The sequence below is a fragment of the Nyctibius grandis genome, chromosome 4, assembly GCF_013368605.1.
Source record: "Nyctibius grandis isolate bNycGra1 chromosome 4, bNycGra1.pri, whole genome shotgun sequence".
NCBI classification, from domain to species: Eukaryota; Metazoa; Chordata; class Aves; order Nyctibiiformes; family Nyctibiidae; genus Nyctibius; species Nyctibius grandis.
Window position 1 is genome coordinate 7,903,570 of NC_090661.1, and position 13,807 is coordinate 7,917,376.

The 13,807-nt window shown below is 32.5% G+C and overlaps 1 protein-coding gene across 1 annotated transcript in view; it reads right to left on the reverse strand.

Moving 5' to 3' along the window:
- DCDC1 (doublecortin domain containing 1) overlaps window positions 1-13,807 on the reverse strand; it is a 31,827-nt gene that overhangs the window by 12,423 nt on the left and 5,597 nt on the right. Inside the window, 4 exon segments of the mRNA XM_068399847.1 lie at window positions 9,718-9,880; window positions 10,345-10,502; window positions 12,401-12,485; window positions 12,488-12,646. Coding sequence (XP_068255948.1) covers window positions 9,718-9,880; window positions 10,345-10,502; window positions 12,401-12,485; window positions 12,488-12,646 — 565 coding nt within the window.

The following is a 13,807-nucleotide window of genomic DNA, read 5'->3' on the forward strand; positions in this document are numbered from 1 at the left end:
ACGCTAAGTGCTTGATACTGCAAATTTACAAATCTTAACCTAGTTTTTTATATGCATCATTTACATAAATTTTTATGCCAGAATTTACCATAATTTTCAAAAATTAAATTATATGCTTGGTATTATGCTTAATGTTAGCTGTTGAAATTATTTAAACAAGATCAGCAACACTAGTCAATAATTTGGTAGAGAAAGTGAAGATTAACTCAGCAAATTGACATTAAACTGAGAACTGTGGATAAGCGGAACATATTACCTAAATGGAAGTAACCCCCCCAAAACACACAGTAGCACTGCTACCGCTAGTTAAAGTGGCTGTAAAACTTTAATCATCTCAAGATAGCAGAATTACGGTTCAAATTCATATGCCAAGGAATACCTTCCTCCAGCAAAAGAATTCTTAATGATATGATGACATGGAGGTTCGCTATTAAGAATGAATAATGTCACTTGCAGAATAACAAATATAAACTCACAGAGCACTATAATTTTCATTCGACATTCCCTAAGTACTGACTGTACCGCTCATGATCTGAGCCCAGGTTAGTATGTTACACGCATTTCCTGTTACATTGAACTTATTTAAAAATCCAGTTTCCTTATTCTCCCAGCACCTATCCCTTTCATTCACAACTGTGTTATACTGTCATTGTTGAAACAAGATTTACAGAGTTGTAAGAAACTTTCTTCAAATGATAATAAAAAGGAATAAACTTATAGGTTTAAAGGGACTAGTATATGGTATTATAAATACATTGATATTATATGCTATATATTATATTATGCATATGTACTCAGACACATCTTGCTTTAACTTCTTTCCCTTTCTTCACCTTGACAGAAATAAATACCAACCAATGCCTCAAACAACCTTCACAACCTCATGAATCCAAAACTTATTGTCCAAAAAAAAAAAATATTCAACTGTCAAAAACAGGACATAATTTTCTCAGTTCCCATTTTTTAAGAGTCTGAAAATTGAGTGATACATTTTAAAGGGTACAGAGCAGTAACAGAGATATGAATCTGAAATATATCTTATATATTAATACATTAATTAATATATTGTTAATATAATAAATATTAAACTCCCTGATATATATTTATGAAATAGGAAGAAAGGCCCAAGTTTCCTAAAATTTAAACACTCTAGTAATAACAACACATAATGCTGCATTCAATTATGTCCTCTGTTCAAATTACAGATGCCTCGCTATTTGGGAAACATATTATGCCCAGGTCACATTCCTGTGTTTAACTAAGTTTACAGTCACTCCCTTTTCTTTAAATACTTGAGAGGTTTTTGTTCCTGCATGTTCTGAAGTGTCATCATTTATTGCCACAGGCACAATGGCTATATTTAACTAATAATGACAGCAGTTGTCATTAGATTTTAAACTCACTAACACTAGTCTGACATATTATTTGAAGTATGTCTTAATTCTACATTTGATTAAAATTACAAACATCCCATCTTCTCTGTCAATCAACATATTTCATCCCCTTGCCCTGAACTTTTTGATGAACTCTTCAGGAAAATAGGTCATGGTATTAGTGTCCGTTTAAACTAAAGAAGGTCTCCAGATTGTGAAAGGACTTTTATATGCTTTTCACAAAACACAAAAAAATTTACATTCACCAACAAATGATCAATGTTTTTCCCTATGTTTTGAGTGATAGGAATCTGAAATCTAGACTTTACCTTACAAAAATCATATTATATTTCCTTTTAAAAAATTAAGTTACATTTTCCTTCGGGAAATAATTGAAAATATGTAAATGATTAGCAATTAAAACTGCTAATATTAGCCTACCAAAGCAGGGAATCAATACTAAAAAGTAAGCAAAAATTCCTGTGATTGTACTTGAGCAGTCCAGAAGCAATGAAAATTGTTTCAAGAAACCAAAAATCTGGTGTTGGTACAGTTTATAAGAAACAATTAACTCATAAGAAATAAATTCATGTAATTTCATATGAATTCTTTCCTTATTACACTCAAGTAAACCTGAAATTATTTGGGGAATTAAACAGGTGTAAATGCCAAACGGAATAAATAAGATAAGCCTTGAAGAGACTGCAGCAACAATGGAGTATGATAAAAACATACCGGGTGAAAGGTTAAGACTCTCTGGCTTTTTGGCTCTCAGCCCAAAATTCAATTGATAGGTTGATAGTTTACTATGCAAACAATTTTCTTCCATTTGGCAGAGAGAAGAGAAAAAATGCCTCTTAGTCACCAGTGCTCTATATCTATCTTCTCCATTCCTCTCAATTTTTTCTCTTGAACTTACTTATGTTCACTGGATCTAAAATGATAATGGTTGGAAGATTATCTGTCTTGTTCTGGACTGGGATGAATTTCTCCATTCCGCACAGCTGGTAATCAGTTTTGGTTTGTGTTTTGTTTTTGTTTTTTTGTACCGGGGTCAGAGATGTAATCATAAATGATTTTAAACAGATTCTTCCTGCAATCTACAGGTTAGTGGGGACATGGATCTCAATGTTTTGCATTTTTTGAAGAATTTTTCATTTTAACACTCCTGCTTATTGCAAATAAAGGAACTAAGACAAAGTTTCTACAGGCCAAGATCTTTATCTGTTGTTACGTGAAAGGTACGGACAAAACTTTCTTATAACTCCTGGTTCTTTGAAAACATAAGGATGTCTCAAAATTTACCCTGGATTTGTCTTCCAGGGTACTGTTAGGGAGGTGCTAGGACAAGTTCAACTACTGATTAAACAGAGCTGTACTTTTGACATCTAATTTACATTGTTTTGGCTGTACCTTATGTTTCAGTGTTCTTTTATTCAAGATACAATATTAAGCTACATTTGGAAAGTATTTTTCCAGTCTAGAAAATAGCATTCTTTTTTCAATTACAGAATTGCTTAATTTACCTTGATTATGTTCCCACTGCTGTAGATATCATAAAAATACACAGAAAGATACCGTTTCGTATCTGGACGTTTTATAGCCTGTGGACTTAATGTAGAAGTCTACGAAGGAAGCTGTATCTCTCCCTTTAAAGGCAAGTGGATTCTGGATAAGGCATCAGAGTCTGCATCCCCCCAAAACGCAGTACTAACACCTAACTAATACACTATCATCTTACTCTTTGCTGCCCTAAACAAAAGTACAATATGAAACTTAATCGTTCAAGAGAAACTGTCATAAAAAGGTAATAAATAGGGCATTAAATATATATGGAATGGAGTGGATACTATCATTTCATAAAATCAGTTCTCCTTAACAAAAGAGTGGAGGCTATATGTAAAGGGTTTAATCATCTCTCTTTGGCAGCATATTATAATGCATGTTTACTAGTTATCTAAATGTCATTTGTATAATTAATCTTATGCTTAAGTAAATTTTGAATTATATCTTTTTCATTGTAAAAAATATCCCAAACAAACTACACTTGAAAAAATATTCCCTGTGGTGATTTTTCTACCCTGATCAATTTGCATTATTTTGTTTTATTTATATATGTGTGTGTGTCTGTGTCTGTGTAAGTGTCTGGGTATGTAAAAATATTATCACTTTTGACTACCAGTTTACAATTTCTACTTAAGCTGTCATCTCTCACACTGCAAAGCCTGTTGGTTGCTCCCAGAAACCAAGCATCTGGTCATTCCATCATGGTGGAAAATATCTTTACAAACCAGTAACATCATCAAGCTAAAGTATACCACAAAGGTTTCTCATATTTCTTTAACAGACTACAAAAGTTAATGGACAGGAGAGTGAGCCTAAGACCAGGAAAGAAAGTTAAAGCCTGACAACATACATTTGCTATGGTTATTGTGCCATCAATAAGACTCCATATATGTTGTCTGGAAAAACCTATTTATCAAAATCTGCTGTGGAAGCTCTGGAGGGAACACTATATGTCTCTCTGCTTCTGGTGCCAAAGGAAGCAGTAGAGTTTGCTAAGTGAAAAATCTAAAGGAGGAAAAGACACAGCATATTAGGCAAGATCTTACCACTAGACTCCTGTATAAAAAACACTGAAGTCTTCAATGCCATTGAGTGGCTAGAAGGGAGACTTCAATACTGTGAAGGGTTACAAAATAGCTCAGAAATGGGCATATTTGTTTCAGATTTCAAAAAGGTACCCACAACAGGAAAGGGCCGTAAGAATCTGTGATAATAATTTGAATCTAAATTTTCCATAGTAAAATAATAAAATTAATTCTCTGTCAGAAACCCTTAAAACAAAATATAATCTAGGCCTTACTGGCATCCCTCTCAAAGACCAGGTTTTTGTCATTCTAAATTTCAGGATATGATCAAGCTATTTTCTAGGTATTCAATTCTGTTTTGATATATGATGATTCAAGAGGAAACTTTTATAGCTTACAACAAATTTCTGTTGTGTATCTTGAGATCTTCAACCTTAACATAGATCTTCTAACATGAAGATGAATAAGCTCATGATATATGATGAAATATGTATTTCTGAATATTTTATGAATATTTGTTATAGCATATTCTTTTTCCAGATCAAAATTCCAGTACAAAGGCACTGAAATAATAACATATAATACAGTAGTTACAGGAAAATTTATAATAAAATGTATTAACTTCAAGTTCATAGAGGAGAGGCATTTTTTCTGAAAATTAAAATGTGACAACTTTAATTTTTATTTGTTGATGAGAATAAGCCCTCCATTATTTAGAATGCTTCTTGGAATTGAAACATTTCCAAATCAGTCAATAGTTAGAATGGTAAGCATCCATCATTTTACTGACATTTACTCCTCGTAGAAAAGATGTCCTATTTTAAGTGTATTCACATACATTCTTGTCAATTGGAACCTGTCTTGGTAACTTATTTCATTTTGTAGATCACATGATACATAAATGTTATTAAACAAAAAAAATCTTTCTCTCTTCATTTAAATACCGACCTGAAATGCAGCATTAAGAACACTAAACATGGATTACTTTTTCTAGAGGCCTCCTTGTCACAGTGCATTAATAAAAGACACAAAATCTTATTCACTATTTTTAGTTTTACTTTTAGCACACAGTACTGGAAATATATACATCCTACAAATATAACTCTAAATGAAAGAGTACATACATTTTGGCTAGGTAATAAAAAAGTGAACATTTATGAACTAATTGTTTCCTTATCTAGTGTTCTTTTACTATAGTGATCCACAGAATGAGAACTGGAGGTAGGTCATAAACAACACTGTACCCAGGTAATAAGATACATTAATCAGACGAAGCGCCTATGTGATCAGCAAAGCGGACCATGCTCCATGCAAAGAATCCTTGTCACTGTGACAAAAAAGTATGTGAACAAGGCATATCAACAATAGCATTTCAATCAAAATTCTGTCTTTAGGAAGCAATTCAGTTTAAGATCAGCACAGCTAAACTAGGTATCTACTTGTAAATCATCTATATGTGAGCTAGATACCTTAGTTCTCATTGTAGTCAGTGGAAGTCTAGTAAGTATAGTCATATATCTGTAGAAATGCTTAGCTTCACTACTCTGAAGGCTCCTGCAGAAATCACGGATGTTACTCTCAGTAGTACGGTGAATTAGACCTGAGCATAATTGGGTTTGGACTGCAGTCTAAGTCCACGATTGATTGATCAGCCAGAACTCCTTTGTCTCCAACTTAGTAACTCCGAAGCAAGATCAAGATAAACGGCAAATGTAGAAACTGAAAAATTACTGAATGGAAGATGAAGTTTAAAAGAAGCCATGTTTTCCACAACAGCATGACTGATAAAATGCACAAACTTTTTATGAAGGAGTGATAACCAATTAATTATTTGATTGGGCAAGGCTGCTAATGTCACTGGAACTAAATTCAACAGAAAGGAACTAATGCCAGCTTAAGAAATTGGTAACTAATGAAGAAAAAAATGAAGCAGTACACTGGAGACACCCAAAACTCAGTTGCAAAGAGGTATGGGGGGGACAATAAAAGCTGACAGGAGAAACATCAGGTATTAAAAAGAATACATAAGAACATCCAATATATTTTGAAATTCAGTAACTGCTAATTATGTGTCTACAAACAGACACTGAAGTATGTGGTCTCCCATATATTTCCAAAAAACAATTAATTAAATACAACCATTAACCATCATCAAATCACATGGAAGAACAACATACTAGAGAGCATTAACTCTTTGGCACAGTTCTGCAACACACAGTTCCACAATAGTCCCCTCAAAACATGTTTTAAATGCTTGAAACTTGATACTTTGTTTACTAAACTTCTATTAGAATGGCATCTTATAACTGATATGTATTATAAGTACTGAATTAAATTAAGAGAAGCAATGGCTTTCAATTTTCATCCCAGATCATGTAATTTTGTCAACTTATGTTTGAACCCTTATTCACTTAATCCAAATCTCATTTTAAATTTTAGTATGTCAGAAAGATGAGAAGGTGAATAAATCTAAATAAACCCAGACATCTGTGTTACTGGGAATTATATTTTATCCAGGTATTTATACCACTTGAAGTAATGAAAGTATATGCAAGATGATACAATTCTGACAGACTGTGATTTATACATGTGTTCGTTTAGCCTGTACCCAGGGCTAAAAAATAAACAGGTTTTTTATCACCCAATGTCCCTTCCCCAAACAAGGAAGGGAATTGGGAAAAGTAAGGAGACTCGTGGGTTAGAAGTTAAACAGGTTTAATAAAATAAAGAAACCAATAACAACACAAAACTATACTTATCTATAGAGTACTTGCAAGTCACTCTAGGAATGAGAAAGATGGAGCAGAGAACAGAGGAGAGCAAAACCAGCCCCAGCTCTTCCTACCAAGCCCTCCCTTTTATAGTGAACTTGATGTTAATGATATAGAATACACCTGTGGGTCATCCAGGGTCAGCTGCCCTGGATTTAACTGCTAAGGGCCTTGATCACCATGGTTGGCCACAAACTGAAACCAAATCCCAGTGAAACCAGGACAATACAGTACTTTAAATACAGATTTCCACAAAGGTGCTGATCTTGCAAATATTCATGTGTAACTACACATGTAAAAAATCTCTCTGATTTCCATGGCATCCCTTGTACATACTTGCAGGGTTGAGGCTTTACAGTATATCATTGATCTTCCATTCCCATGCAAAAAAGATTTGCTGCTGACATTTGACCTTGTTATCTATGTGTTAAGGACTCAAATGCAGCAATCAGTATGTTAATACTGACAAGTCATACTGCTCTATGCTCTCTTCCCAGCCTTGGGCTAGAGAAAGAAAATATAAAATATGTACTGTCTATACCTTTATACATCTCTAAAACCTATCTTCAATATATTGTAGCTTTTTAAAAATCTGTGCATTGTCATTCATACTACGTATAAATAAAAAAATATAAGCAAAAAAGTACTATGGCATATTATACTGAGAATTTATGAATGTTTTTAACATCAGTTCTGATTTTTGAGCACATGGAATTCTACACTATTAACTGTCATTTTCCAGTTCTATTAAACTCGTAAACAGAGTGTAAAAGGGCTATTTTCTGGTATTGGTGGCTTTTCTACTTATAGCAGTGACTTTTTCCTGTTATACTTACCCTTTTAATGGACACACAATATGTTACACTGTGCCCAAGCTCACCTACTCTTTCTTTTCTCAAAAGACAAGGCACATCTGCCACCTGCTCTAGTCTGTGTCCCAGCAACAACTGTCGAGCAGCAAAAAGATTGATTATCAGTCAAAAACCATTCAACAACACCAGATTTTGGTAGGTTAAGCTTGCTGATCCAGCAAGAGATGGTGTGAAATTTTCAGTAACGTGTGCCAACATTTTGGTGCTAAAAGAACAGCAGTGCATGTCACAGTGAAACACAGCCAAAGATATGCAGACAAAGCACAGAAGTTTTTGTTTTGAACTTGGCTTGCAAAAGGAAAATGAGAGAAAGAAAAAAAGATTTGCTTAATGAATTTGGAAATCTATCATAACACTCAAGTTATATGCATGGAGAAACTTATGAGTAGCAGTGAAGACTTTGTAACAAATTATAGCAGTACCCTTATAAAAATACTGCAATAAAAGGATCGTGTAAATGATTCATAGCGTACACATAGTAGTTTTATTGTACACTTTTGCAAGAATAAATACAAAGATCTGTGCTTTTTACTGAATATATAGGCCATTCATTACAGCCATTCTAGTGAATGGATCACCTGTATCATACTCAGAATAATTTTAATGCTATTAACAACAGCTTATCACATATAAAATTGATTATGTAAGACACAGGGTTACTACATAAGTTTCATTCATTAATACCTCCATGAATATGTAAACAAACTTTAATTACTGGACTTACATCATAAAGGCTCAGCTATTTAATATGAGATTTTTATGTGTATAGAGCAAGCTATATAGTAGTCATTTTCTTAGGCAAATAGCCAGGAATGAGTACTATATAGATATCTTCTTGAAATGTATTTGTACTAAGCAATTTCAATCTGTAAAAGAATTAGCAAAAGATTGTTTGACTATTTTGAAATTCAGAATGAAACATTTAACACTAAAGTACGTCTCCAAATACTTCCCAAGATAACAAATGCTATTTAAAAACTATGTAGAAAAAGAAAACCAAAGATTTGTTTCTAAAGGAAGTACATAAGAAAAAAAAATGCCCAAAAGTGCAATGAAATATACATATAAAATATATATAAACATATATAGTATAAACATATATATAAAATACGCACACTAGTTGAATGATTTGTCTTTTGTTTTTCTTCTTTGCTATCCCTAACTTTTTAAAAAACATGTCACACATACTACTACTACAAGATTATACAAATTGTAATGTTTCACATAATGTTAAGCAATTTATCTTGTTTGCATTTCTCATTGGAATAGTACACTGGAATTGTAGATTCTTACCTACACATACATTATCCTAATAATAATTTTGCTTTTTATAATACATTAGTTTATATCAATTAAAAGTTCTTTATCCCAAATTCCAGTTGAATTAATATTTTAATAAAATACCCAACTGGTATCTTGAATTTGATACTGAATCCTACGCAAGCTAATGTTATAACATGTTACCACAAATTTACTGCAGAAATCTCACAAGGTACTTCATGATCTTAAAATATGACAGAGAGAAATATTTACATTCACATTTGAACTGTAAAGGATTCAGAAATAGTTTCCCCCCCTTGTGAAAAACAAAACATAATTACCAGTTTGGTAAAGGAATGAGAGGAAAGCAGAAAAATTTTAATAATGGTCTTACTGAACAATCTAAAATTAATAAAGTGTAGTAAAGCAGATATTCCATATTGCTGTACTAAACTTTCAAAAATTTTAAACAATGGCATTAATGAATCCAATCTTGCATTCTGGGTTATTTTTGCTGGTGGAATAAGCCTAATTAATTACGTCTGTTTGATGTCACTGAAACTAAACAGTAAATTCAATAATCTCTTTACATTTTCACCATTTAACCTCCTGCAGGCTCCCTAATGTCTATTCAGATCTATATTAAATTAAGTACCAATGCTAATGAAGGGCAATAAACGTGGCTGTCAGTAGATTTTTCTTTCATTAAGCACATTATCCTCTTACTGAGCTGTAAATGAGTAAACATTAGTTTTGTTAAACCATGCAAAAAGACAGGATGAAAATAATTTTTAATTGCACCCCTTAAGCTATTTGCTGGGGGTTCTCAGTTTTGTTTATGTTTTTTTACCTTTTATTTTTTGGAATGGATATAAAGAGGTCTCTCCCGTTGAAATATAAACGTCAGCATCATGGGGTATGTCTTTAGGTTCTAGTGCTTCAGTGCCGTCTGCCAAGAACACTCATTGTGCAGCCATGTTCAGATTCAGCTTTTCAGAGCACTCCTCCAGCAGCTAAATGAATGCAAGAGGTAAGGAATACTGATTACAAACATATTTATTTTAGGATCAATATTTAGTCAGAAAAAATGAAATTGGAAATAAAAAATGAAATTGGAAATAAAAAATCCACTCTCAACTAATTTACCATCATAGTAACTGCACTACAAGTCATTTAGTATTTTAGTGATTATTACTAGAAATCATACGATGAGAAAAACACATAACCTAAAAAGATTGGTTTAAAAGTATTGTGCACTTGCCTTTTCATGCCATATAATATTGTACGTTATGCTGTAACTTATTTCACTTAACATTTATAAGAATTTTTAACAAGTTACACATTTTAGGAATAGTGTACAAAGGACAAAACCTTTCATATAAGCTTATTTTAAAGGAAAAAAGGATTTACAACAGGGCTTGAAGCAAAAGCTACAAATAAACTTCATGCATGCAAGAAAACTTCTATTAGAGGTTACTGGCTTAATTAAGGACACAGAAACTTTAGCAAAGATCTTTCTTATGCCATTTTTGTAAGCTATGACTTTGATTACATTTGGCTGCTGTTTAATAACTTTGGATACTTCAGATGCCCTCTGGACATGCCAGAGTTTTGAAACAGACAGAACGGTTAATTCTGTTGAAAAAAATCCAGTTTAGGATATTAAAGAAACAATCCAAGATATTTTTCTTTTCTATTTTTTTTTATTTTTTTTTTTAGAATTTTTATCATGATTGTATGAAAAGATAATCTGAACAATTGGTCACTAAAATTCTTCACAGTGTAAGAATTTAGTTCACAGCACCTAAGTTATAAATACAGAAAATACAGAGAAGTTGGACTGTTACAAGCAAAATAGACTTAACCTATCCCAAATTGAGTTTATTCAGAACTTCTAGAATACTTGGAAAGTAGTTGTTTAATTCCACTATGAAGTCCTTTTATGAAATAGCTTAATAATTTCACAAGAAAATAAATCATCTAATTTTAAAAGTATTTTTCAAAATCTATCAGCACAAATAAATATAAAAAAAATTTGTTGACTCTGAGAAAACTTGTAATTAAAGAGTGATTTCAGTGCATAGTATGTAGATTATTGCTTCTAGTTTAAAAATTAAGAACTGATGACAGTCTTTTCTCAGGCAAAATTTCAATCAAATTGACAGCAATTATGCCTGTACAGTGACTGCAGAGTGGGGCTTATTGTTAATTGTTTCTGTTTCCCAGATAGCAAAATATATTCAATGCAGCTGCCAGAATAAAATTAAATAAACTAATACTCAATTAAAAAAATCATAATACTATTTTTAAATGCTCATACCACAAACAACTTCTGAATAATACCACAGTAAGGCTATTTTTAAAAAGAAAAAAAAAGGAGGGGAAAGCAGATTTGTAAGAAAATGTCATATTTCAGCAAGAACATTTGTGACATACAGTCTCCATCCTAGTCTGCAACTAGAGGTTCCCATGCAGAACTCAAAACTGTTTTGATGCCTAAGATTTGAATTGCTCTCCCATGAAAAACCTTGGAAATTTTTCTGTTCATTTCAATTAGCTCTGAACTGATACTTCACTTAAACCATAATGGCATGTAGGTAATTTCACATATGTTACAGTTTCCACATTTCTTGAATGATAAAACTACCACATAAGAATCCTAGCTTTTTTGTTGTCTTTTAGCATTTCTAAAGCAAGTCATGTTATTAAATCAGTGTAGCTACTTCAGTGTTGAGTACTAAACCATACAAATAAGAAAGTCAAAATGTGGCCCCCTTAAAAAGTAACTATATCTTTTCTTTCTGGTTTTAGAGTTTAAGACTTTCATACACCAGAGGACAAGTATACTAAAATACATGTCTTATCACACAAAATTAGCAATTACAAATACTTTAATGGATAAAGCACTTCCAGAAAACATCTGCAAAAAAGAAATTTAGAGCCATTTGTATCCTATTTCAGGACACACCTGCCCACAAATGAGGGGATACCATGATAACTAAATCGTCTAGGTTTGTCTCAGTTTACAACAATTTCCCTACTCAAAACAGAAGACACTAACAACAAAAAGCTTTTGATGAGGAGATATAAATTAAACACACTAAAATACACTTTTGTTCACCGTGTCTTCACTTTTATCACCTTTATAGTACATTGCAAAATCCAATTGCTCTCTTGGATTTTCCAGACAGACAGAATCAATTCATTTTGGATTAACTATGGAGAATCACATTCTTCTTTGCAGAGGGTCAACTTGATGGATATTACCTATTTATTGTTAAGTCTATTAAAAATTTGTAAAGCAAACTGGGATGCCTGTTTTACTGTCATTTTATTTGTCTTCCAGAAATGTGTGATAAAATCAGTACAGTTTTTAAAAGGATATACTCTGAGAAATTGTTAGATCAAGAAATCTTAATAAAAATTAGCAAGGTCTGTTTTAGAATATCAACTGAATCATCATTACAAGGTGACTGAACTGCAGCAGTCATGACTAAAAGCAACAGAGAAGAGCTTTGATTACCTTAGTTGACCTGTGGGAACACTTTCAGCTTCGTTTCTCTTGGATGGTGATATAAGACAGAAATTGTCTGTACTGCTTGATTTGCAGCTGTCTATATGTCTGATACTCCATCACAGCTCTGAACTGATTTTGTTTGATGTGTAGAACAATCTTGAAGTCTTGACCTTCTTGATACCATTGCTGATTGATTGCACGCGAATGTTATGGGCAAATAGAAGTTGTCTAGAGCTTTGCTTTGCTTCGATATTTTTAACGGCTATTTTTGCATAGGGAGGGAAACATTTTCTGAAACAGAAATATGATAAATATAGTTAAAATTTTATCTTTTTGCTCTGATCTTTCAACTACTTTAAATTAGTACTGATTGACTGTATGGAGTTCAGAAAAGCCTGCAACAACTTAATTAAAGTTGGAAAACACCTTATGAAACTGCTTTAATAGTTTCATCCTGATTCTTACTTCTGCAAACTATAAAATTATTTCAGAATTCAGCTCAATTAATCTTTTCATGAGCTAGGATCAGAATGGGAATTTTATAAAGTGCTGTAGGACAGGATTATGGTGAAGTACAGTAGGTATTTCAGCTATACTATACTGCACTGAGTCTGTGCTAGTCTTCCTTCATACAAAATGAACATTAAATTACCTCATAAAGCTAAAAAAAAAAAGGTTTTATTTGCATAAAAACATTAAAAATAAGGAGAACAAAAGCTTCCAACCTTCAGTTAGAGGCTATTGTTAATGGCACAAAATTACTTCATACCGTAGGCCAAAAGTCTAGATGGAATATTCACCCATATGAAGATCACACAAGCTAATTTTATCCAGTCTTTGAAAGATCCAAATCAGCACTAGTGTAACTGTGCCAACAGCAATATCAAAGATCAAGAAGAAGCAAGAAAGGAATCAGATGAGATCAAGCCCTCACTCTTCTTTCATATTAAATAATTCTTAAATGTCAGAATATTCCCATTATAAATTACAAAAATGATGTCACAACAAATGTGAACTTCAAAATTTGTCCACATGGATTGCAGCATGTTTACCTAGGAAATCTTTGAACTAATATACTATCACAGGAATACTAAATATTGGAGTTCAGTCACAGAAAACTCTCTTTAGTGTTGTGAGTCTGAACACACTATGCTGTGTTTTGAATTCTGACTAGTGACAGCAAGAGGACTATTTTTTGCAAGACAAGCAAGACAGCAAGTGCAATATTTTTTGAAAGTATTATTTTTCTTAAAAGACCATTTTGTTATTCACGTCAAGAGCAGAAAATAACTACAAAACCAGAGACAAATTTCTTTATATGTAAAAATCTATTAATTGCCATTATTTATTCTGTAGATAAGTTCCTTCTTTAGCAGATAACATCCTTACCTACTACTGATGAACTGTTTTGAGGGGATATTAA